This window comes from Anabrus simplex, chromosome 7, assembly GCF_040414725.1.
Source record: "Anabrus simplex isolate iqAnaSimp1 chromosome 7, ASM4041472v1, whole genome shotgun sequence".
Classification (NCBI taxonomy): Eukaryota; Metazoa; Arthropoda; class Insecta; order Orthoptera; family Tettigoniidae; genus Anabrus; species Anabrus simplex.
The window spans coordinates 247,366,027-247,388,948 of NC_090271.1; the positions used below are offsets into that span (position 1 = coordinate 247,366,027).

The 22,922-nt window shown below is 40.6% G+C and overlaps 1 protein-coding gene across 1 annotated transcript in view; it reads left to right on the forward strand.

Annotated features, from left to right (window-relative positions):
* The window catches only part of Vps15 (vacuolar protein sorting 15), a 213,997-nt gene that overhangs the window by 6,166 nt on the left and 184,909 nt on the right, over positions 1-22,922 (forward strand). Inside the window, exons 2-3 of the mRNA XM_067151658.2 lie at positions 6,698-6,878; positions 18,168-18,317. Of these exons, the coding sequence (XP_067007759.1) occupies positions 6,698-6,878; positions 18,168-18,317 (331 nt within the window). The remainder of the gene's footprint in view (positions 1-6,697; positions 6,879-18,167; positions 18,318-22,922) is intronic.

Consider the following 22,922-nt stretch of genomic DNA (forward strand, 5'->3'; position numbering starts at 1 on the left):
CTTGCTTTTTATATTTGGTTTGTCCAGGAGCAATCAAATAGTGACTTTTTATAAAATGTTTCCTATATTCATATCAGAGATGAATAGGTTATGTTGCAGGGCTGGACAGTCTGTTGATGTGACATTTATACTGTATACAGCTATGAACCTCCCCTGCGAACCATGTGACCTTGCCACGGTGTGGAGGCTTGCACGTCCCAATGAAGCAGATAGCCGAGCCGCAGGTGCAACCATATTGTATGGGTATCTGTTCAGAGACTAAACTAATGAATGGTTCATTGAAAGGGGAGTTGCAGCCTCTCAGAAGTTATAAGGGCGGCAGTCTAGATGATTGACCGATATGGCCTTGTAATAATACTCAGCATGGCTTAGCCTGTTGATACTGCTGCACAGTTGAAAGCAACAGGAAACTACAGCCATAACTAACTGCCGAGGACATGCAGCTCTCCCTGTATGAATGATGTACTGATGATAGCTTCCTCCCGGGTAAAATATTCCGGATGTAAAATAGTACCCTATTCGAATCTCTGGGTGGGGACTACATGAGAGGGGGCGATCATCAGGAAGATGGATACTAACATTTTGCGAGTTGGAGTGTGGAATGTTAGTTTGAATTGTTGTGGTAGGCTAAGGAAGAGAAGATAATGCAGTAGAAGAATTCGGATTGGAACAATGGAACGAAAGGGGAAGTCGGCTGGTTGATTTCTGCACTGATCATAATGTAGTCCTAGCCAATACTTGGTTCAAACACTACAAATGATGGCTGTATATGTGGACGAGACCTGGAGACACTGGAAGGCATCAAATAGACTTCATTATGATTAGGCAGAGATTCAGAAACCAGGTGTTGGATTGCAAAACTTTCTCAGGAGCAGACATGGACCCTGATCACAACTTGTTGGTCATGAAATGCCATCTGAAGTTGAAGAAATTGAAGAAGAGTGGGAATCCAGTGAGATGGGATCTAGACAAGTTAAAAGAAAAGAGTGTTGAGGGATTGTTTCAAGGAACATATTATTGCACAAGGATTAAATGGAAGAGCTGAAGGAAACACAGTAGAAGAAGAATGGATAGTCATGAAGAATGAAGTCAGTAGGGCTGCTGAAGAGATGTTAGGAAGAAAGGAAAGATCAACTAAGAATCCATGGATAACTCCAAGACTACTCGACCTGATTGATGAACGACGAATATACAAGAATGCAAAATATGAAGAAGACAGAAAAGAATACAGGTGATTAAAGAATGAAGTGGATAGGAAGTGCAGGGCAGCTAAGGAAGAATGGCTGGAGAAGTGCAAGGATGTTGAAAGTTGTAAGGTCCTAGGAAAGGTAGATGCTGCATACAGGAAAATCAAGGAAACGTTTGAAGAAAGGAAAATTAGGTGTATGAATATTAAGAGCTTAGATGGAAAACCACTTACAGGGAAAGTAGACAAGGCAGAAAGGTGGCAGGAGCATATCCAACAGTTGTATCAAGGTAAGGACGTAGATGATATGGTTCTGCTGATGAAATGCCCACATACATGGCATTTTGAGGTCAGAATTTGACAGCGCTTTGAGAGACCTAAATAGGAGCAAAGCACCTGGAATTGATGGGATTCCCTATGACTGCTTTAGAGGAAACTAGCATGGCAAGGTTATTCCATTTAGTGTGCAAGATGTATGAGATAGGAAAAGTGCCATCCAATTTTTGGCAGAATGTTGTTATACCTATTCCCAAGAAAGCCGGTGTTGACAAGTGTTAAAAGTATCACACCATTAGTTTAGTATCTCATGCCTGCAGAGTTCTAACACATATTATTTATGGAAGAATGGAAAGACAAGTTGGAACTGAGTTGGGAGAAGGTCAATTTGGCTTGAGAAGAAATGTAGGAACGTGTGAAGCAATCCTGACTTTATGCCTGATCTTAGAGTATCGAATTAAGAAGGGCAAGCCCACATACATGGCATTCGTAGATCTAGAAAAGGCATTTGATAATGTTGATTAGACCAAGCTATTTGAGATTCTGAAGGTGATTGGGATCAGGTTCCGAGAAAGAAGAATTATCTACAATCTATACAAAAATCAGTCTGCAGTGATAAGAATAGAGTGTTACGGAAAAGAAGCAGCAATCCAGAAAGGGGTGAGGCAAGGCTGCAGTTTGTCACTCCCTCCTTTTCCATGTTTATATAGAACAGGTAGTAAAGGAAATCAAAGAAGAATTTGGGAAGAGAATCACAATCCAAGGAAAGGAAATCAAAACCCTGAGATTTGCCAATGATATTGTTATTTTATCTGAGACTACAGAAGATCTGGTAAAGTTGCTGAATGGTATGCACGGAGTCTTGGGTGAGGAGTACAAGATGAAAATAAATGTCCCAAACTTAAGTAATGGAGTGCAGTCGTACAAAGTCAGGTGATGAAGGAAATATTAGATTAGGAAATGAAATTTTAAAGGAAGTGGATGAATATTGTTACTTGGATAGTAATATAACTAACGTTGGCAGAAGTAAGGACGACATAAAATGCAGGCTAGCACAGACAAGGAAGGCCTTTCTGCCGGGCTGAGTGGCTCAGACGGTTAAGGCGCTGGCCTTCTAACCCCAACTTGGCAGGTTCGATCCTGGCTCAGTCCGGTGGTATTTGAAGGTGCTCAAATACGACAGCCCCGTGTCGGTAGATTTACCGGCACGTTAAAGAACTCCTGCGGGACTAAATTCCGGCACCTCGGCGTCTCTGAAGACCTTAAAAAGTAGTTAGTGGGACGTAAAACAAATAACATTATTAGGAAGGCCTTTCTTAAGAAAAGGAAGTTTGCTCACTTCGTCTATTGATATAGGAATTAGAGAAATGTTTTTGAAGACTTCTGTTTGGAACCTGGCATTGTATGGAAGTGAAACATGGACGATAACTAGCTCAGAAAGAAAGAGAATAGAAACTTTTGGAATGTGGTGTTACAGAAGAATGCTGAAGGTGAGATGGATAGATTGAATCACAAATGAAGAGATACTGAATTGAATTGGTGAGTGGAGATCGTTGTGGCTGAATTTGACGAGAAGGAGATAGAATGATAGGACACATCTTAAGACACTCAGGACTTGTGCAGTTGGTTTTTGAGGGAAGTGTAGGGGGTAAGAACAGTGGGGTAGACTGAGGTATGAATATGACAAGCAGATGTAAAATGCAGCAGTTATGTAGAAATGAAGAGATTGGCACAGGTTAGGGTGGTGTGGACAGCTGCATCAAACCATTCTATGGACTGATGACTTAAACAATAACAGCAGCTATGAAATGTCTGTCTCCTGTGGTCACCACTGGCATATGTGATGAGATGGCTGGCATATTTTCTAAGACATGTATTACTGATGACTGATGACAAAGGTGACAAAGCTTTAGCAAAGTCAAATACTTGCTGACCATTGTCATTTTGCATGCCAAAACCATTGCCTCTGCAGCAGTTGTAGCCATCTTATACTCTTTTCAGGTGTCTATTCAGGTCAACACAGAGAATAAGGAAGTCCTGCTGCACTGAGTAGCACAGATGGTACAGCACTGGCCTTCTGAGCACAAGTTGGCAGGTTCGATCTTGACTCAGTCTGGTGATATTTGAAGTTGCTCAAATATGCCGGCTTTGTGTCAGTAGATTTACTTGCATGTAAAAGAAACTCCTGCAGGATAAAAGTAGTTAGTGGGATGTAAAACCAATAATATTATTATATCTTAGAAGTAACTGACATGAAAGTAGAAAGATTGTCACTGGTTAAAAACTGGTGGGAACAATGGCATGTGGGTACTCAGAATGAGGAGATAAAGCCTAAGTTAGAAATAAACTCGATTGATGAAACTATACGCATTATCCAGCTTTGGTAGTGAGGTAAAATGGAAATGGCGTATGGTTTTTAGTGCGGGGAGTGTCTGAGGACATGTTCGGCTCGTCTTTTGATTTGACTCCCGTAGGCGACCTGTGCATCATAATGAGGATGAAATGATGATGAAGACAACACATACACCCCTATGCCAACGAAATTAACCAATGATGCATCCTGGGCCTTTGTGACCAAAGGCTAATCATTTAGACATGGAGCCGGACGGTAGTGAGGTCATTTGAGGCGATTCGAGGAGGATACATTACCTAGGAGAATAAGGACTCGACCATGGGGAATAAGAGAAGTAGAGGAGACCAAGACGACGTTGGTTAGGCTTTGTTTCTAATGATTTAAAGTTAAGAGGTATTGAACTGAATGTTAGTCAGAGCTAGTTACAAATAGAGGATTCTGGTCCCATTAAGTTCATTCACAGATTCTTGCAGACTGAATGCTGAAAGACAGCATAACAGTCTATAATGATGTATGTATGTACTGCAACACAGAAGGCTTACCACAATCACCAATTTTTCATACGTCATGGGGAGGAGCAGTGAAGCCTGACCTGGATCATGAGTGACGGTACAGCACTGGAGCCTCATCACTCGCTGAACAACTAATCTAACGGGAGAGAGCCGGCGCTTATTGGCCAGGCCGCACGTCGCTGGAAGTCTTGGGCTATGTAGAAAGTATGATAATTATGAACAGAGAGCCTTCAGTCTCCAGAAGCTTCCATGGGCTTCTGGTATCCGAAATCTCTGAAAGGGCCGCCTGGCTATATAAGACACACGAGACATACCAGTTCAGTTCGGTTCAGTTGGAGTGGAGAATCCAGTTGTGCTGTTTGGTGAGCGAGCCTCTGTGTGTGTGTGTGTGTGTGTGTGTGCGCGCGTGTGCGTGCGTGCGTGCGTGTCTCTCTCTCTCTCTCTCACTCTCACTCTGGACATTGACAGTCTGAGGTTCAGGATGTGGAGTGTTCTGTCTGTTTGCTTTCGTAAAGTTGTCTCTCGGGCCAGTTGCTGTGAGTGAACATAGTGTTCTCGTGCAGCATGGAAGAGATTGCTGGGTATAGACATGGGACAGTAAACCAAGTTCTATTGTGAGTACAGATAGTGTTACATCATACCGAACTGTGAGACTTTTACATGGGTTGGGAACTGAGGACTGTGATAGTGGCAGCAAGAGTTTCCGTGAGACTGTAAGTGTTAGCGAATGAAGACGGGGTGTGAATTAGTGTGACTGAACACTGAGAGAGAGTGCAAACCGTGTAATTGTGTGTTCTGTACTGTAAGTGTATGTTGTAATCCTGGTGTGCATGTATGTAGTGTAAGTAGCTATTAGTAGTAATAAATAAATTTTAGAAGTTAAGCACTATCTGTTATATGATCTTTATCTACCCCACCAACCCATATTATTATTATTATTATTATTATTATTATTATTATTATTATTATTATTATTATTATTATTATTATTACCATGGTTTGGTGGATCAGCAGAGGTGAAAGAAGGTGCCGGGGTGAACAGGTCTAACTACCAAAATCAAAGTTAATTTAAAACTGTAACAAAGTTATATTTTTTCTCTTCTTTTTTTTTTTTTTTTTTTTTTTTTTTTTTTTTTTTTTTTTTTTTTTTTTTTTTTTGAACAACAAGAAACAATGCAATAGGTACAAGTAGCAAAAATTAACTCTAGGAAAGATAAGATTGGTGGTATAAACAGAACTTGGGCTTCAAGCCCTCTCTTTACATTTTCTGACTTATCAGCTCACAAACACATATTTACCAAAGGGCAGAAAACCCCTTAATACCTGGATCACTTGCTCCCAACTTTTAACCTCAAGCCTCCCAGAGGCACTTTACACACTGGAAAAGAGCAAACACACTCTCAGTTTTTCACACCTATTCAAGGCAATATCAGACTTTACCACAACAATGACACGGGGGTATCTTGTACCCAATCTAGTGGGCCTTACCAGGAAAAGAACAGGTTAAGTAAATGGCCCGGAATACCAGAAAGAATGGAGGCGTATACTTGCACTCCTAAATACACATTTTAAAACCTAACAGGCACTAGGCCGATGAAACAGGGGCTATTCCCAAACTATGGAGGTGACTCGTATAAGGAAAAAATTTAAAACATTAAGGAAAAGAAGAAAATCAGTTACCAAAACGTAGTCACCTCAAAACCAATATGAAGGGGAGCTCGAGAGGGTAAATCACTCTCTATCCCCGAATTACAGTTACAAATTTACTTAAGTTTTTACATAAACTGGTAGAAATGTACATATTTGTAAAGATGGGTTACATGGTAAAGGTTTCGGACCTTTCCCGTGGGTTAAACTGCTGAGCTAGCAAGAAATAAAGATGTTAAGCGGCCATTACCTTACTGAAGAACTGCTGCCTGATGTTAGAGGCTCTTCCCGCCTCCTGCTACACGTCCATACACTACGTTAGATGTTGATGAAGTGGCCGAGAGGCAAGAAAATCAGCAGTTTTTATACCCTCGGGGAAGGTTCGAGACCTTTCATGAATAATTAAGACACGCCCACAGGCTTTTGTTGGGTAGCTTAAAGTTACACATCAAAATCGAAGAAGAAAGTCACGATTGGTCAAAAATTAATTACGTAAATTCTGGATTGGCTAAGTTCAAAACTGGCGGAAAGAAAGATTAATATTGCCAACCCACGAATGAAAGAATGCAATTTAGAAACGACAAAAACTTATGAGTACAAAATTGCTTCAAGAAAGTTCCTTCACTTTTTTTTTTTTCTTTTCCATCCTCCCAACTCTTCTTACTGCATAGTAGCACTTAAGTAGAGCTTGACAGTTCTAAACTGTGTTTTTTTTCCCTACAGTCTTGGAAGTACAAGATTCTTCAAGGTGGCTCGAGCAAGATCCCAGGAAGGATTGATTGTTGTTAAGGTGTTTGCCATCCATGATCCCACACTTCCTCTGTCAACATATAAGGACAAATTGGAGCAAGTGCGAAATGAACTTCAGTCCGCTGTCAATTGCTTGGCATTCCAGAGAGCTGTGGTATGTTGCTGTTTTATAAGTTAGAAATGAAAGTTTTTCAGGTATTTAATATACTTTGTACCAGTAGTAAAATGCTGTTGTATTTTCCTGTAAATTACAAATGATAGATTGTATAAAGAAGCTGTAAATAACCAGACAGTTATTTAATTAGGAAGATGTTTTGTTAGTTTTAATAGATCAAGGTGTATAAAATTTAATGTTTAAAACAAACCATAGTTTCATCGCTATTGAGTCGGGGGTGGATGATAGCCAGGCGACATTGCAGGTGTCACGAAGATGGCTGCAATTTGAATCCCAGCGAGCTTGAGGTTAGGGGCACGCAACTGTGAGCATGTAAATTAGGAGATAGTAGGTTTGAACCACATTGTCGGCAGCCCTGGTGATGGTTTTCCGTGGTTTTCCCATTTTCACACCAGGCAAATGCTGGGGCTGTACCTTAATTAAGGCCACAGCCGCTTTCTTCTGACTTCTAACACTTTCCCATCCGATCATCGCCATATGACCTATCTGTGTTGGTGCGACGTAAGGGCAATTGTAAAAATTGTAAAAGAGAATCCCAACCAATGCCTCTGTAATTTTTGAAATCAAGATCGCCTCCTTTTGGTTTGTATTCCATGTAAAACTGGAGGTCGTATGGCTATAGTCATGATATCAACGGTCACATAACACTAAAGTACTCTGCTTGGCTCTTCATATTGTATGAAGTAATGGGGAAATAACAAATTAGTGGGGTCCTTGTAAGGCAGACACTCTGACCAGGGTGGCGGTATCTGCCATGAATGGGAAACTGCATGTAATAGTGGTTGAGGATAGTGTTGTGATGGTGTATGGGTTGCAGGAATGTTGGGGACAGTACAAACATCCAGTCTCCGAGCCAAGGTTAAAATCTCCGACCTGGTAGGGAATCGAAGCTGAAGCCCTCTGAACCAAAAACTGACCATTCAACCAAGGAGATGGACACAGAGAAATACATTTTTGGAAGGAGGTGCAGGTTAGAAAGATATAATGTTAGGTATGGTCGTCGAAGTAAGATTTAAAAGAACTTACTAGGAAATTGAATTTAACAAAAGAGTCTGCTAAGGATAACATGATGGCTAGCATAATTGGCAGTAATATGAATTTTAGTGAAAAATGGAAGGGTATGTAGTACCTTAAGGCAGAAAAAGGTTCCCGAAAGAACATTCCAGGAATCATTAACCGTTTTGCTGCTGTATTCCTATGTGTGTGGGTGCACTCCAGTGCTGAATTATTTTAGCCAACAAACTCTGTCATTATCATCAGCAATATTGAGCTGCACGTGCACGCTCAAACACTCACTCTCTCTCATGCTCATACATGCACAAAATAAATACTTTGAAACATTGAAAAAAAGTACTTTAATGTTATTTTGTAGAACTAGCCTATCATCATCATCATCATCATCATCATCATCATCATCATCATCAGTTTGCCCTTTCAGCGAGCCGGGTAGGTTGTTTGAAAACTAGCGTCTTCCAAAGTTGCCTATTCAAAAAGATTTTATTGTCCAAGACAGATTTCCAATTCCATCCTCTTCTCTCTATGTCTTCCCTCATTTGCTCCATCCATCTTCTTCTTGGTCTTCCAGCTGGTCTTCTCTCTGTTATTATCTTTTCCAAATAAGCACATGGTAACCTTGTGCTCTTCATTCGTTTAACATGCCCAAACCAGTTAAGTCTAGATGACCTAAGTCTTTCCTCCATCAATTCATTTGGACCTAGATTAGATCAGATCTCATCATTTTTCACGTGATCAAGTCGTGTCTTTTGGAGGGCAGTTCTAAGAAATTTCATTTCACAGGCTTGAATCCTGCTAGAGTCCTTTGATGTTAGTGTGCAGGTTTCTGGAGAATATGTAAGGGTGGGAATGAAATATGACTTGTACAGGATCATTTTTGTTCTTTGTGGGACCTTCTCATCCCATAGTAGGTGTCTAGAGATACTGTAAAAGTTAGAGCCTTTGGTTACTCTGTTATTTCTATCTCAGCTCTATTATTACTAGCCATTACGCTTCCTAAATATCTGAATTGATGTACTACTTCAGCTTGGTGGTCCTGTAGTTTTGTGTTGCATTCTGTATTATGTCTGCTGATTTTTCTTGCTACTCTTTTTGCTGGATTCAGTTTCATTCCATAATCATCAAACTTCATACACCATGCATTCAGATTATTTTGCACTCCCTCCTCCATTCCATCCCATATTGCCACATCGTTTGCAAACACCAGAGCCTGAAGATCTTTATCACCTTTTCTTTTTAGTTCCTCTAAAATGGTATCCTTTCGTTGTTTTGAACCATTCAGGGTGACCATCTCCAATGCTGACACAGCTTTTATGATTAGTATATAGCATTTGGATCTTCCTCATAAGTACTCCGGAACACCAAGTTTTCTAAGACTTTTCCAATGAGTTGATCTAGGAACATTATCATATGTATTTTCAAGGTCCATAAACACAATAATTAGGTCTTTTCCTCTTTCCCAGTGTTTCTCTGTCAGCATCCTCAAAGCAAATATCACATCTGTTGTGCTTCTTCCAGCCCTAAAGCCATGTTGTTCCTCTTCTAAGATAGGCTCTAGTATCTCCCTTACTGTATATGCAGAAAAAAGTCTATCACGCTGAATGAATAATGTAAAAGTAAATATTTACATTGGTGCTATACAAAAAAAGCCCTGTCTAAGAATAATATACACCTAGCTACTAAGAATATACAAGTGAAAAGGAAAACCAAACTAATATGTTTTTGATGTAGTAATTCTTATCATAGGCTGACTGTAACAAAGTTGGTCGGTCACTCAGAAGTTGCATAGTTGAATTCCAGCACAGTCAGCTGGCAGAACAAATGCAGTTGTTGGGGCATTTAACTTATGGCATTATCATTATTGATATTTCTGCTCTTTACTAACTTACGAAGGTCGATCAAATATAAACAAGATTTTTGTTTCTGAAAATCAACAGGTGGTAGGACTGGCCCGTGATTCTGCTATGCTTAGGCAGGACCACTAGGAGTGGGGAGAACATGCTGTTATATATTTTCTGCCATTTCGTTAGTAACGCTCACAATGTCGGGGCAACGGTGCACCCCTCCACTCTGCAACTTGCTCGTGAAGGAGTTACAGGGGCAGAAACCTCCCACATATTGACTGCACAGTTCGGTGATGAAACATTGTCAAGGATGCGTGTGTTTGCCTGGCATAAAAATTCAAGGAAGGACGAGAACTTATGGCAAATCGGCAACACAATCACCGTCATTGGACGAGCTTTACGGACGAAAACATTTGTGTGGTTAAAGAAATTATTGGCGATGATCGGTGGGCATGAGCAACGCACAATCAATGCTGCTTACTACTGCGTGCTGCTGAACAAGGTGAGGATTGCATATTGACGCGAAAGACGAAGCCAACTGATTCGACAGGTCATTCTCCTCCGTGACAGTGCGCAGCCCCATAGTGCAGCTCTGTCTCCAAGCTACAGGAAATGCACTGGACTACTATTGATCATCCTCCTTACAGCTCGGACTTATCGCCCTGTGATTTCCATTTATTCGGACCGCTTAAAGAAGCTCTAGGAGGGCAATGATTTGAAGATGACGGGAGTGTGGAAGACTTCGTGAGCAACTGGCTGGTGACATGAACCTGTTCTTTATACAATGAGGACATCAAATAGCTGCCCATTCACGGGGACAAATGCAAAGCAGGAAACTATGTGGAAAAATAAATTGTAATTGCCTTGCGTTTTCCAATAAATTAATTTACATAAAAAATAAAATCCTGTTTATATTTGATTATATTTGATCCCCCCTCGTACCCTGTGTGACTGTCTAAGGTTCACAACCAGGTGCTTGCAATGGTTTTTCCTAATGTACTGTTGCGGGTTGTTGTTAGAGTCCTTAAAACTAAAATTATTACTCAGAAAGGAAGTTTGTTTCACGATTGACTAAATTTATTAAACTACTATTTACAGTTGTTTACAAGTGCACTTGAGTTTGAGTTTGTACTTACTGACTTGGCAGGCCTGACATCCCTCCAGCATGTCTAAACCCTGCTCTCCAACAAGGTCCCCTTAGTTTTTCGCCCCAGTGTACCAACTTGGGCTCATCAGTTGGTAACTTGCACACCTACCAAGACGCACGGCTAGTGCAAAGCGGGGAGGCTATATATCTATAAATGTTTTCATTCCCCACCTTGAAGGGATGAGGTGGGCCACCTAGATGGTTATGCCCTGTCTCTGGCCAAGAGGTGTGGGCGGGTTGAAGAGGAAGTGTGGGATTGAGGAGAAGAATAAAGGATGTGAAGTAAGGAGATGGGAGGGGGGTTTTATGGCCTATGGGAGAATTGCTTTATTGCATCAATTGGTTTACAATAGTAAGTCCATATAAACAAAAACAAAAATTACAACAGTGGAGTTTCTTGACCACTTAACTTTTTTTTTTTACATTTTGTAAAACTTTAAAAATAAATACATTTTTGTGTTTCTTTCATATCTTTTTTTTTTTCATAGTGACACTTTAATTTACAGGGGTGACATGATTATGTACGATGGAAACAGAGGTTTTGATATATACATCATTAATTCAGCATTTTACTTTTCCGAAGTTGCTAGCAGTGTAGTCACATATAGTGTTGCAGATTTTGTAGAATAATACAGGAGATCCTTCACCTAAGTTGACACCAGTACGTAACTAAGTATCTAAGGGAGAAGTATGAAGGTGGACTGAATGTACATTCCTATATATAAGATTTGAACACAACAATGTTGTCATGTAACCTAAAATTAAATTGTACCCTGTTGATAAAAGTGATGTATCCAAGGGACAGATTTTACTGCAGTATATGAGTTCTCTTGGAGGACTGCTACGCTAGGTGGGTATGGAAATTAGGGAAGCGTGTCCCGTCCAGTTATAGAGTTCGTCATCCTAGAGTGGGGGCGGGGGTGAATGGGCGGAATGGTGAAGAGGACCGGGTACTATGAGGAACTAAACCAATGTCTCAAGTGGGGTGAAGGTGAAGTGTGTGTTCATACCCGAGTGTGAGGTTTGGTAATGCAAGTTTAAAGTTTGATTGGCAGTCGCGTGGAGTTGTTCGAAGGAATATTGAAAGGGGTAGGGATATGGTAATGAAGGAGATTAGGTTGCTGTAAGGTAGGTGGTGGAAAGAGAGCGGTTGGAGCCAGTGGGGGAATCAATCGTACGGATGGGGGCCACGAGTTCTGGTCTGTTGGCGGGAGGGGATGGGCAGGCCTTACACTTGCGAGAATATGTGGGGGTGAGTGTTCCCGCAGTTATGACATTTATTTGTGGGGGGGGAAGTTGAAGATGAGGGTATTTAGAGACGTGATGAGATTGGGAACAGTGAGCCCAGGCTGGTTGTGCAGTGGTGCATCACGCCGTGGAGTGCTTATTGCAAACGAGACACCTGTCACTGTGGATGGGCTGAGGGGGGAAGGGCTTTAAAGGATCCCACCCTATGATGATGCTTAAAAATGGAAACTCCACTGGCAATGACGCGATCTATGTCCTCGACAGTGGGTAGGAAGATGCGGGCCATGAAGGTGGGTCTGGAGGAATTAAAGATGCGAAAGGTCTTCCGAATCACTCCATCCCACTTTCCGCTCTATTATTCTTTTCCAAATTCAACCCCTTACTATATATAATGCTGTACAACACGTATTATATACTAGTATATTTTTTATCCACTTCATTGCCTTTTAAAGTCCATCCCCATCTATTTCGGCTTCTATTAACCTCTTAATTCCTTTCTTTTTCTGCATTGAACTGGGAATTAAAATCTCATTTTTGGATCAGATCAATTTGAACTTCTCTTTGCCACCTCAAGAACTGCCTGAGCTCTCATCTTCATGAAACCTTCGTTTGTCAGTTGTGATTATCATTTGATCTAATAGTGTACTTTTTTACTTATTTCTCTTCACATTTGTTTTTTAATGTCAACTGTTCTGCATCTTCATACATCTTGGATACAATTACAATACTGATCCTCGAGCTATTTATCCTTATTCTAGATGTAAAAACTTTTAATTCATACTGTTACAGTCACATGTGTTATACTGCTCCTCACAAACTTAACTTACGTCTGGTAATGATTACAAGATTGTTCCTCGAGCTATTTATTCTTCTCTTCAGGATTATAAAAAACAACTTTTAAAACACAGTGTTACAGTCATATGTGTTATACTACTCCACACAAACTTACATCTGGTGAAAAAACTATATCTTCTACATTACTGGTTATTTATCGGTGCATTGTTTATTCTGTGTTAAGGGATCGGCTGATGATGACCCGGAATTTGATCAACTAGTGATGTAACCTTGCATTGCTAAGTTTACATGTATTGAAAAGGTGGAACCATTACATAATTTTAATTTCAATTGTGACTAAACTGTGAAGGGGAGGTGGGGCCAATGCTTTAAAGGTTGGAGTAGAGAGGTATTTAAAAGGTACTGATAACCCTAATTAAGCTGTACCTATCATTTGAGTTGAGTCTTTGAGCGGCAGCTCCTCCGTTAAGTTTGATGAGCATTCCTGTAGAAGTAGGTCAGTGATATCTTCACGTTTCATATTGAAGCGGAGTAAGGTTTTGAATATGTGGGCTGGGGAGTGGAAATCTGGGGTGGGGTTGAGCAGGAGAAACATATGAGTGCCAATGGGGGGTGGCTGAAGTGAGCAGAGGTTGGTGGTGGGTCGGCGAGTTCTGAAGGTGGGGAGGTCAGATAGGGCAGGTGGGTCCTGGAGAGGCAGTCGATTTTCACTATTCATAGAATTTGATTGCGCCCCGGTAATGGCGTCAGTGATGGTGGAGCCACAGCATGGCGGCGGGGTGCTGGTTCCTCTTCAGCAGGGAGTTGTTATTTGCCGTGCTGGATTTTGGTGTATGAGTTTCGTTGGACTGTATGACAAAGGATGTTGCGGAGGCCTACTGCTACTAAACTGTTTTTATTCTTCCCCTGAAGAGGAAGCGGGCCTCTTGGACTGTGATGCTGTCTCTCAGGCCGGGAGATTTGTTACGGTGAAGTAGATGTTCGGAGAAGGTGAGGGAGTGGGCGGCCGTGACCTATACTAGGAAATGTCCTAGCATTCGCCTTAGTGCAGGAGAATGGAAAACCATTCTCAGCCGTGAGGTCCAGCCCAGTCCTGTCTCCCGAATGCAGAGGCGTAGAGTCATGGTAGAGCCGTGGCCACCTCTCCTCTGCTCGTTTGGCCAGTCAGAGAGTGCAGAGTTATTGGACCATGGACCAGCCGTTGCCACTTATGGGCCAAGACCAACTCTGTGTCTACCGACTTCGGGGAGGCTACTGTGTAGGCTACTAAGGTCGATCAAATATAAACGGTATTTTTGTTCCTGAACATCAGCAGTTGGTAGGAGGGGCCCCGCACTTCTGCTATGCTTAGGTGGGACTATTAGGAGTGGGGAGAGCGTGCTGTTAGATATTTCCTTCCATTTCGTCAGTAATGCTCACGATGTCGGTGCAACAGGTGCACCCCTCCACTGTGCAATGCATAATTATAAAATTTCTTGCTCGTGAAGGAGTTACAGCGGCGGAAATTTGCCAGAGGTTGACTGAACAGTTCAGTGATGAAACATTGTCAAGGATGCGTGTGTTTGCCTAGCATAAAAAGTTCAAGGAAGGACGAGAACATGTGAAAAATCAGTAACACGATCGACGGGCGACAGTATCAGAAATTGCAGCACAAGTCAGAATCAGTTATGGGAGCTGTCAAGCAATCATCACAATTGACCTACAGTTCCATAAAGTGTGTTCTAGATGGGTCCCTCACCTTTTGACCAAAAATCTTATCGTTCTGCAATGTTATTTTATTTTATGTAAATAAATATCACACAAGAACACGTTCACTTCCTTGAATAAATTACTTTATTTACACTGTACGTCACAACACACAGTTATACACAGTGGCAAATGACACTACAACACTCAATAGCGGAATACCCTGAAGTCGATTCTGACAAGTACAGATATCAACAACACTGACTCACGCACTATAACATGCACTCTCTTGAATTCACCGACTCCGCCTCGGAGCTGAACAGTTACTCGCAGTCCATCACTTGCCTGTGTCCTAAGAACTAAGAACTGACCACTGACTGACAGCTCGATATCTATCTATCTATCTATCTATCTATCTATCTATCTATCTATCTATCTATCTATCTATCTATACTGTTCGATCAACCATCTAGAATTATCGACTTCTGGAAGAGTTATTACAGCACTCTAATGGAAAATACTCGAAACATCGATCGACCAGCTAGTCAAATGGGTACTCGAACTTTCGTTTTCTGTTTACCAATACAAATGGAAATATTTACAACATTCCTAATGTCTCTCCATGTATCTGGATAACAAAACTTTACAGTAAGTTTCCAGAACCCTTCATATATACCAAATTATAGTACAATAAGTCTAATATACGAACATTATAGAATTTTCTACCGCTTTTGACTATCTAGATTTTGAGGTTAAACTTATACACAATATATATTTGAGGTTATACAAATTTATACTACATATTTACAGGGAAACCATGTACTAGTCATGTTTAACATTTAATAAAAGATAATCTAGCATTAAATAAACTATCATTAAAATATATTAAACATAATAATTGAAGGTTTTACACCAGTTATGATGTCGTACCTACGACAATCTGAAGTTGAGATGTATGGAGGTGTGTCAGAGACGTACAGCAAGGTTTGTGGAAGGTGATGCATTTTTGAGTTGGATCGTCACATATGATGAAACATGGGTCGCCCACTACACTCCCGAATCCAAACAAGCCAGTAAAGAGTGTCGGAGCAAAGGGGAGGCAACACCAGTAAAAGCCAAGACTCGACTGTCAGCTGGCAAGGTTCTTGCAACCTTTTTATTTCAAATAGCAAGGCATTTTGCTGATTGGATTTTTGCATGAGCAATGCACAATAAATACTGCTTACTACTGTGAATTGTTGAGCAAGACAAGGGTTGCATATCGCCGCAAAAATGAGACCAACTGATTCAACAGATCATCCTCCTGCACGACAATGCGCAACCCCATACTGCATCTCTGTCTCCAAGCTACAGGAAATTCTCTGGACTATACTTGAGCATCCTTACATCCTGGAATTATTGCCCCGTGATTTCCATTTCACACTGCTTAAAGAAGCTCTAGGAGGGCAACGATTTGAAGATAATGAGAGCGTGGAAGACTTTGTGCACAACTGGCTGGTGACATGGCCCTGTTCTTTTTACAATGAGGGCATCAAAAAGCTGCCTATATGCTAGTACTAATGCATTTCCAAAGTAGGAAACTATGTAGAAAAATAAATTGTAATTGCCTTGTGTTTTTCAATAAATGAATTTAAATAAAAAATAAAATCCCGTTTATATTTTATCCCCCCTGGTACTTAGAGCTACTGGCAGTGCCATTGCACTGTGAGAGACTTTGTCTCTTTTTAAAAAATTGACGGTTTTAGACCATCAGATGTTACAGAAATCGAGCCACCGGCAGTGCTAATGCACATTGAGAGACTGTCTCTTTCTCAAGGCCTCTCTCATCACAGTATCATCCCCAGAGGAGTTCATTCCACAACTGAACTTGCATGCTGCACATTAGTCTAGACTTCTCATTCCTTGCTGATGTTTTTCTGATTCCTTGATTAGTCACCAACTAACTCTCTCTAGACTGACTGGTGCTCCCTAGGTTTTCACTTGTTATTGGCCAGTGGAAGATTTTCAATAAAGTATCTTTCATTTTCCGCTTCCAGATCATTACAGAGACGCCTTCTCCACAGTTAGCCTGCTTCCAGCATCATCAAAGGAGCTCGGCCAACTTCCTTACTGCATACCTAATGCTATTGTTTTGCTTGCCTCTGGCCCTGCTCATGTCAGTGGTACTCCATCTGCACCCTCAACCCTCATTGTCACTGTACTTTTATACTGGATTTTCCATGGCTACGTCATTTCTGTTCAAACACAGTAATTGATGTAGAAAGAGTTGAAAGACGATTGTAGCAACTCCATAAAGTCTTATACCAAAGCAGAGTTCGCCATGCAGGAGTTAATGAGGAAACCTGGTATCACCTATGTGATAGGCGTGCCCTCTCCATCTGAGACAAGGACCAATACTGGTAGCCTCAGAGTTTATAGCATGTGCTTTCTCAGTAACCACAAGGTTGGTGACACGTTCCTCCCATTTGATGTTCAAGATGCATCTGAGTTTTTGCAGATGGAAGCGCTGTAACTTTTTGATATCTCATTAGTAGAGGGCCCAAGTTTCACAACCATAAAGCAGTGTCGATGTGACAGTAGTACAGTAAACCATGATCTTGGTATGCACTGTAAGGTCCTTAATTTTTAAGACATGACAGAATGAACATCCAAATGCAGAGTGGGCAGCACCAATTCTCCTATCCAAATCTTGTGAGCAGACAACCCTATAATATACCTGTAAAAAAAAAAAAACACATTATTAAACAAAGAGTAAATATCACACTGTTAAACATCGAATGACACTTGGTCCATACATGCTCATCGGACTGCCACAAAATGTTGCACGATTGGTCACTTCACATAATGCTCTTCCATTGTTTCAGAGTTCATAGGCAACTTGTTTTGCACCTCTGTAATCAGTGGTGAGCATTCAGTTTGGTGATCCTTGGTTTATGTTCATGTTCCAGAGCTTGCACCATGGCATCCTCCTGATGAGTGGTATCAATACCTCCATCACTTCCAGATGAAAATCTGTGATCGCAGTGCCTGGTCGTTATTGGCAATGTAGTGGTACATTTGTTCACTTATGTAAATAATTGTACATACATTTTTACCTTCGCCATATGTTAAATGTGGAGCAGTGACTTTCCATTTTGAAAATATCCCATACTATGATCCAGATTTGAAGAGAACCTAGCATCTACAGTATATCGCAGAGTTATGTTTCCTTCTGCATGGCTCACTTGGTTGGCATGAAACCTGTGTCATAGAACATTTCTCCTGGCAAATTATTTCATTTAATGCTAACTTACTATTTGTTGTAATTTCAGGCAGGGATTTTTTTCTAAGTCCAGTTAAATTGCTGAAAACATTCTCTTAAAATAAATCTTAAACTGAACAATAATAAGAAAAGTCAACCCAAGACTGGTAACAAATTGCAACTGAATTTAACTAATGTTTCTATTAGGTTTCCCTTGACAGGTAGATTGACTAAGATCATCGCACATTTGCATTATGCTAACCAAATCTTTCATGGTATTGTTACATGAGCAGCTCACGGACAAGGCTGGGTTCATCATGCGAGAATATGTGAAATACAGTCTGTATGATCGGATTAGCACCAGGCCATTTTTGACAACAATAGAGAAGAAATGGATTGCATTTCAAGTTCTATATGCACTTCATCAGTGTCATAAGGTTGGAGTAAGTATACTAGAGAATATTCCTTTTTTGAATTTAAAGCATAAGCCATACTCTTAAATGAAAAATTGGTAACTGTTCTGTGATTTTCTGACATCTATCGACGTGGCTGTGTTGAGATATTCAAACATATTTTTGCAGTTCCAGATTATCTTTTAAATAAAATGATGTCAATATGAAACACCTTAACAAATGTTATATTTTTATGTGTTTATGCATGTGTGTGCTTGCATGCTTTGTCATTAGATTGTTTGTAACTTTATTACCTTTGCAGGTGTTCATATATTTACTGGCAGATTAAAGAAGTGCTTTTCAGAGCAAAATATTAGTAACTGTTGAACGTGAAGGATTACACCTTGCCACTTAGTGGGACTTTGTCTGATCCAAGACTGCCAGGTTGAATCAGACTATACGAAACATTAAGATAAAAGTAGCCCTAAGGCTAACTTCACATTAATATACAGGGTGATTCAGCTAAGTTGTCCACCTCAAATATCTTCTGATCCATTACAGATATAGACATTCTGTTTTCAAATTTTTAAATTGTATGAAGGGGCTCATAAAGCACTGTCCTATTCCTCTCGATCACTTATGTAATTACCGAGAAACAGGTGGCAACTTTTTTTTAAATGGTACTATACTAATTTCACCCAGTGGAACAATTAAGAATAGAGCTACAAATTCAATGATGTGCGTACTTTGCAAATTAGATATTGAAGGGTTTCAAATGTGTGTTATTAGACAGAAAGAGATATGTCACTCGCTGTGATGTCCAGTATATTGTCCTCCTGCACGACTCACACTTTGTTGATAAATGCACATGCTGAACCTATTCCATATTGTGATGATATTATGCAGTCGAAATGTTTGATGGTCAGCAACACTCGTAAGAATAAAATTAGAAGAGATGTTCATAAGAAACTAAATCGGGAGTTTTGTTTCATTTTAAGTTTTAAAGTGTAAATTAATTCAATTTTCTCAGGTTCGCCAGTACTGAAAGAGTACAGCACTCACTATTTCAACTCGATCACTGCCTGCTGGCTTTAAGGAGGACCAAAGAGCCCAACAATAATGTTGTCCATTAAGTTTGCATCCATTCTTCCCAAAGACCATGTCATTCATTGGATTTTGAAGTTCTTGATTTCATCTCATGTATTACGTACTTACGAGGATAATAAATCACTTAAATTATTACCTGGGTACCTGATATTGTCCTCACTGTGTTATCTGGTCTTTTTATGATTCAGTGGCAATGAAACAAAAGCTATGTAACTCCAAAATGCTGTAGCCCTCCTACTGTTTTCTTCTCCGGCCCCCCCTCAAGATAATGGCAAGATGTGTGTTTATCAACAAGGTGTGAGTCAGGCATGAGAACTATTCTCCCGACATCAAGGCGAGTGGCACATCTCTTTCTGTCTGATGCCTACACATTTAAAACACTTCATTACCTACAAAATTATCTGCAGGTGGTCAGAATTTGAAGCGGCCCATTCTTCACACCAGGAATGATCAGCATTGAAATGTGATTCAATAAGCTTCTCCTCTAGCTTCCATGGAGGGTTCCTGGATTTCAATCTCTCCAGTTTTTGGGGATTGCAGTCCTGATGTATGAGCAGTAGGGATTTCTGCAACATTTTTTTAGCAGAGCTGTTTCTCTTATGTGAGGGGGATGGATGTTGGATAATACTGGTAATGATTTAAAAGGAGTTGATTTGATTGTACCTGGGTACCTGATATTGTCCTCATTGTATCATTCAACTGGGTATCAACTTTTGCAGTATGTGCACCGTTAAGCCATACAGGACAACAGTGTTCTGCAACTGGGTAGATCAAGGCACGGGCTGATGTTTGTAGAACTGTTGCATTTGCTCCCCAGTGTGTTCCACTGAGTTTGTTAAGGATGTTGTTCCTTGTTTTAACTTTGCTGCTGTATTACAGAGATGTTATTTATACATCAGTGTTCAATCCATTGCGACTCTCAGATGTTTTGGATAAGGGTTATATTTCAGTAGTTGACCTTTGAATTTCACTTGAGGTATGTGATTGGCTCTTTTGTGTAGATGGAAGGAACATCTTCAGTTTTGTTTAGATTTGGGTTTAAGTTGCCAGGTATTTCAGTGTGCTTAGCACTCTTATATGAAATAGAACCTTGTGGTTCATTGTAAAAAGTAGTTGAAAACTACCTTGCTCCTTATTTCCCTAGTATACCTCCACATTGACGTCTGGTAATGGTGGAACACGTGGCGATCCAACCAGCCTTTGAGTTAAGGACCTAACGTGCACTCCTTGTAAGATGTAGCAAGGTACTCTATGAGAAAAGAAACTGTATTTTATCAGTTTAAAGTAGATGGGGTAAACAGATACAGAGGTTGTATTGGCCACAGTCTGGATGAGACTGTTCTACTATACCCCACAGTGCACAGTGAAAGGTGAGGGTCGTATGTTGTGATGACTGTGTTTTCCGTTACCTCATACTGAATAAAAGAGAAATTTTGTTTAGGTATTTGTGTTTACTGGAGGCCTTGTGTTTATTATCAATATCTTATTAAGAGAAATGTCATGTTTTCTTGTGTATGTACATTATGTTACTGCTGTATAATTTCACAGTTATTAAACATGTTTCTTTGTACACAAGCTCTCCCTACCCCACCTCTCTTTCCACAAAAATAAGATAATCTATTGTTTATATACAATCAGTTATTTTGAGAAATAATATTTTTCAATAATTTTTTTTAATTATCACAACTTGTCTGTAATCCCCTTTCGAGACTCCCAAATGCATCCTTGCATTCATGATCCAGTAACTGTGGAAGTATTCTGGGCTGTCAATGTTACCGTATTTGCTTGTATATAATTCGCACTTCTTTGATAAAAAATAAGTGTGAACATTTTCGGTGCATGATATATGCATGGATTTGTGTGCAAAAGATCATATTCCCGAAAGAAAAAAAAACCTTAAAATTTGCATTAGGCTGTTGAAACAAGACAACTGCCATACTTACTCTGTTTATCGTCACTGCCTTCGGTCTCCGAGCTATTCTCGCGTGCATCATTCTTGTCACCATCCCATACTGCATCATCCTGACTTCCGTCCAACGCATTTGCAATGTCTGTCTTCAAGAAACTCTTCACAATAATGTCTGTCGACACCATAACCCATGTCCGCATAACCCAATCACACACTAGTTCAACCGACGGCCTCTTTATTTTGTCTGCTTGTGTTAACTCATGCTCCCCTCCTGTCATCCATTTGGTGTACAATTTATGTATGTTGCCTGTGAAGGGCTTGTTGATGGAAGCATCTAAGGGTTGTAGACAATGTGCGAGTCCACCAGGAATTATGAGATCAGGTTTTATTTCCTGAAGACTTTCCTCCATGTCTTCCACCATGTGTCCACGGAAACTTTCCCTCAGTAGCATTGCTGGGCGTCGAAGCAGTGTACCTACAGTAGTTATGCTCCCTACACCGTACAGACTCAGTCCTGGATAAGAGCTGTATCCATCTCTTTTCTCTTGAACCCGTACATGAATGCCTTCGTGAAACTTCGCTTTAGGCACTGTTTTTCTTTTGAAAATAGCGTATGGTGGCAATTTTCTTCTGTCTGCAGTTATTGCTAGCATGACAGTGCAGCGCTGTTTATCACCCCCAGTTGTATGTACATGCATGCTAGATTCTCCCTTCTCTTCGATGGTGGTGTTGCATGGCATGTCGAAGTTTATTGGGGTTTGATCTGCATTGCCAAATTGAGATAAGAGGCATTTGTTTTTCTTCCGCATTGCTGTCACATGGCGGTGAAAATCTATGATTTTGTCGCTGAAATCACTTGGCATTCTCTGGCAGAGAGATGTTTGCCTTCACAGACACAATCCCTTTCGTGTCATGAATCTACGGATCCAACCTTGGCTCACTTTCAGATCCAAACAGCTGATTCCTCCTTTAATCGCTAGTTCACACACTTTGAAATGTAGCATCTCGTGCAAGATACTAAAGCCATCATTGTGCAACTCTGTAACGTAATGAACCAACTCGTCTTCCAGTTCAGGAAACTTACCAGTTTTCGGCCCTGTGAATGCCTTATGTATTCAGTTGGTGGTTTGTAGCCCAGCTGTCTGTTTACGCCAGTAGCGAACATTAAACTCAGTTACACTGAATTCTCGACTGGCAGCTCTGTTACTATGTTCTTCAGGATATTTTATCACTTTGAGTTTAAACCCAGTCGTATAACTCCTACGTTTCTCCACAACTTAAAGATCGACCTACACAAGAAAATTTAACTGAGAAACAAGAATGAAAAGTGAAGACAGAATACTGGTACTTGTCGACAATACAACAGATGGATGATAACTAATACTGTGATCACTTGACTGCCTGGACAGGAAAACACTCCCAGTTCACGTGATCAGCTCTGCCGGACAGGTAGCGATCAGCATATTGACAAAGATGGAAGAGTGAGAGGGATGGCTGAGTGTGACTGGCTGGCTAGGAATGTGGCCTTGGGGCGGGGGTTTGTGAGTTAGGTATTTTTGTTACAACAGCTAGCATCAACCATTCTGCAGGTAGAAAGAAATGCAGCTTCTTCTTGTACTGTCGCGTACAAAGTACTGTAA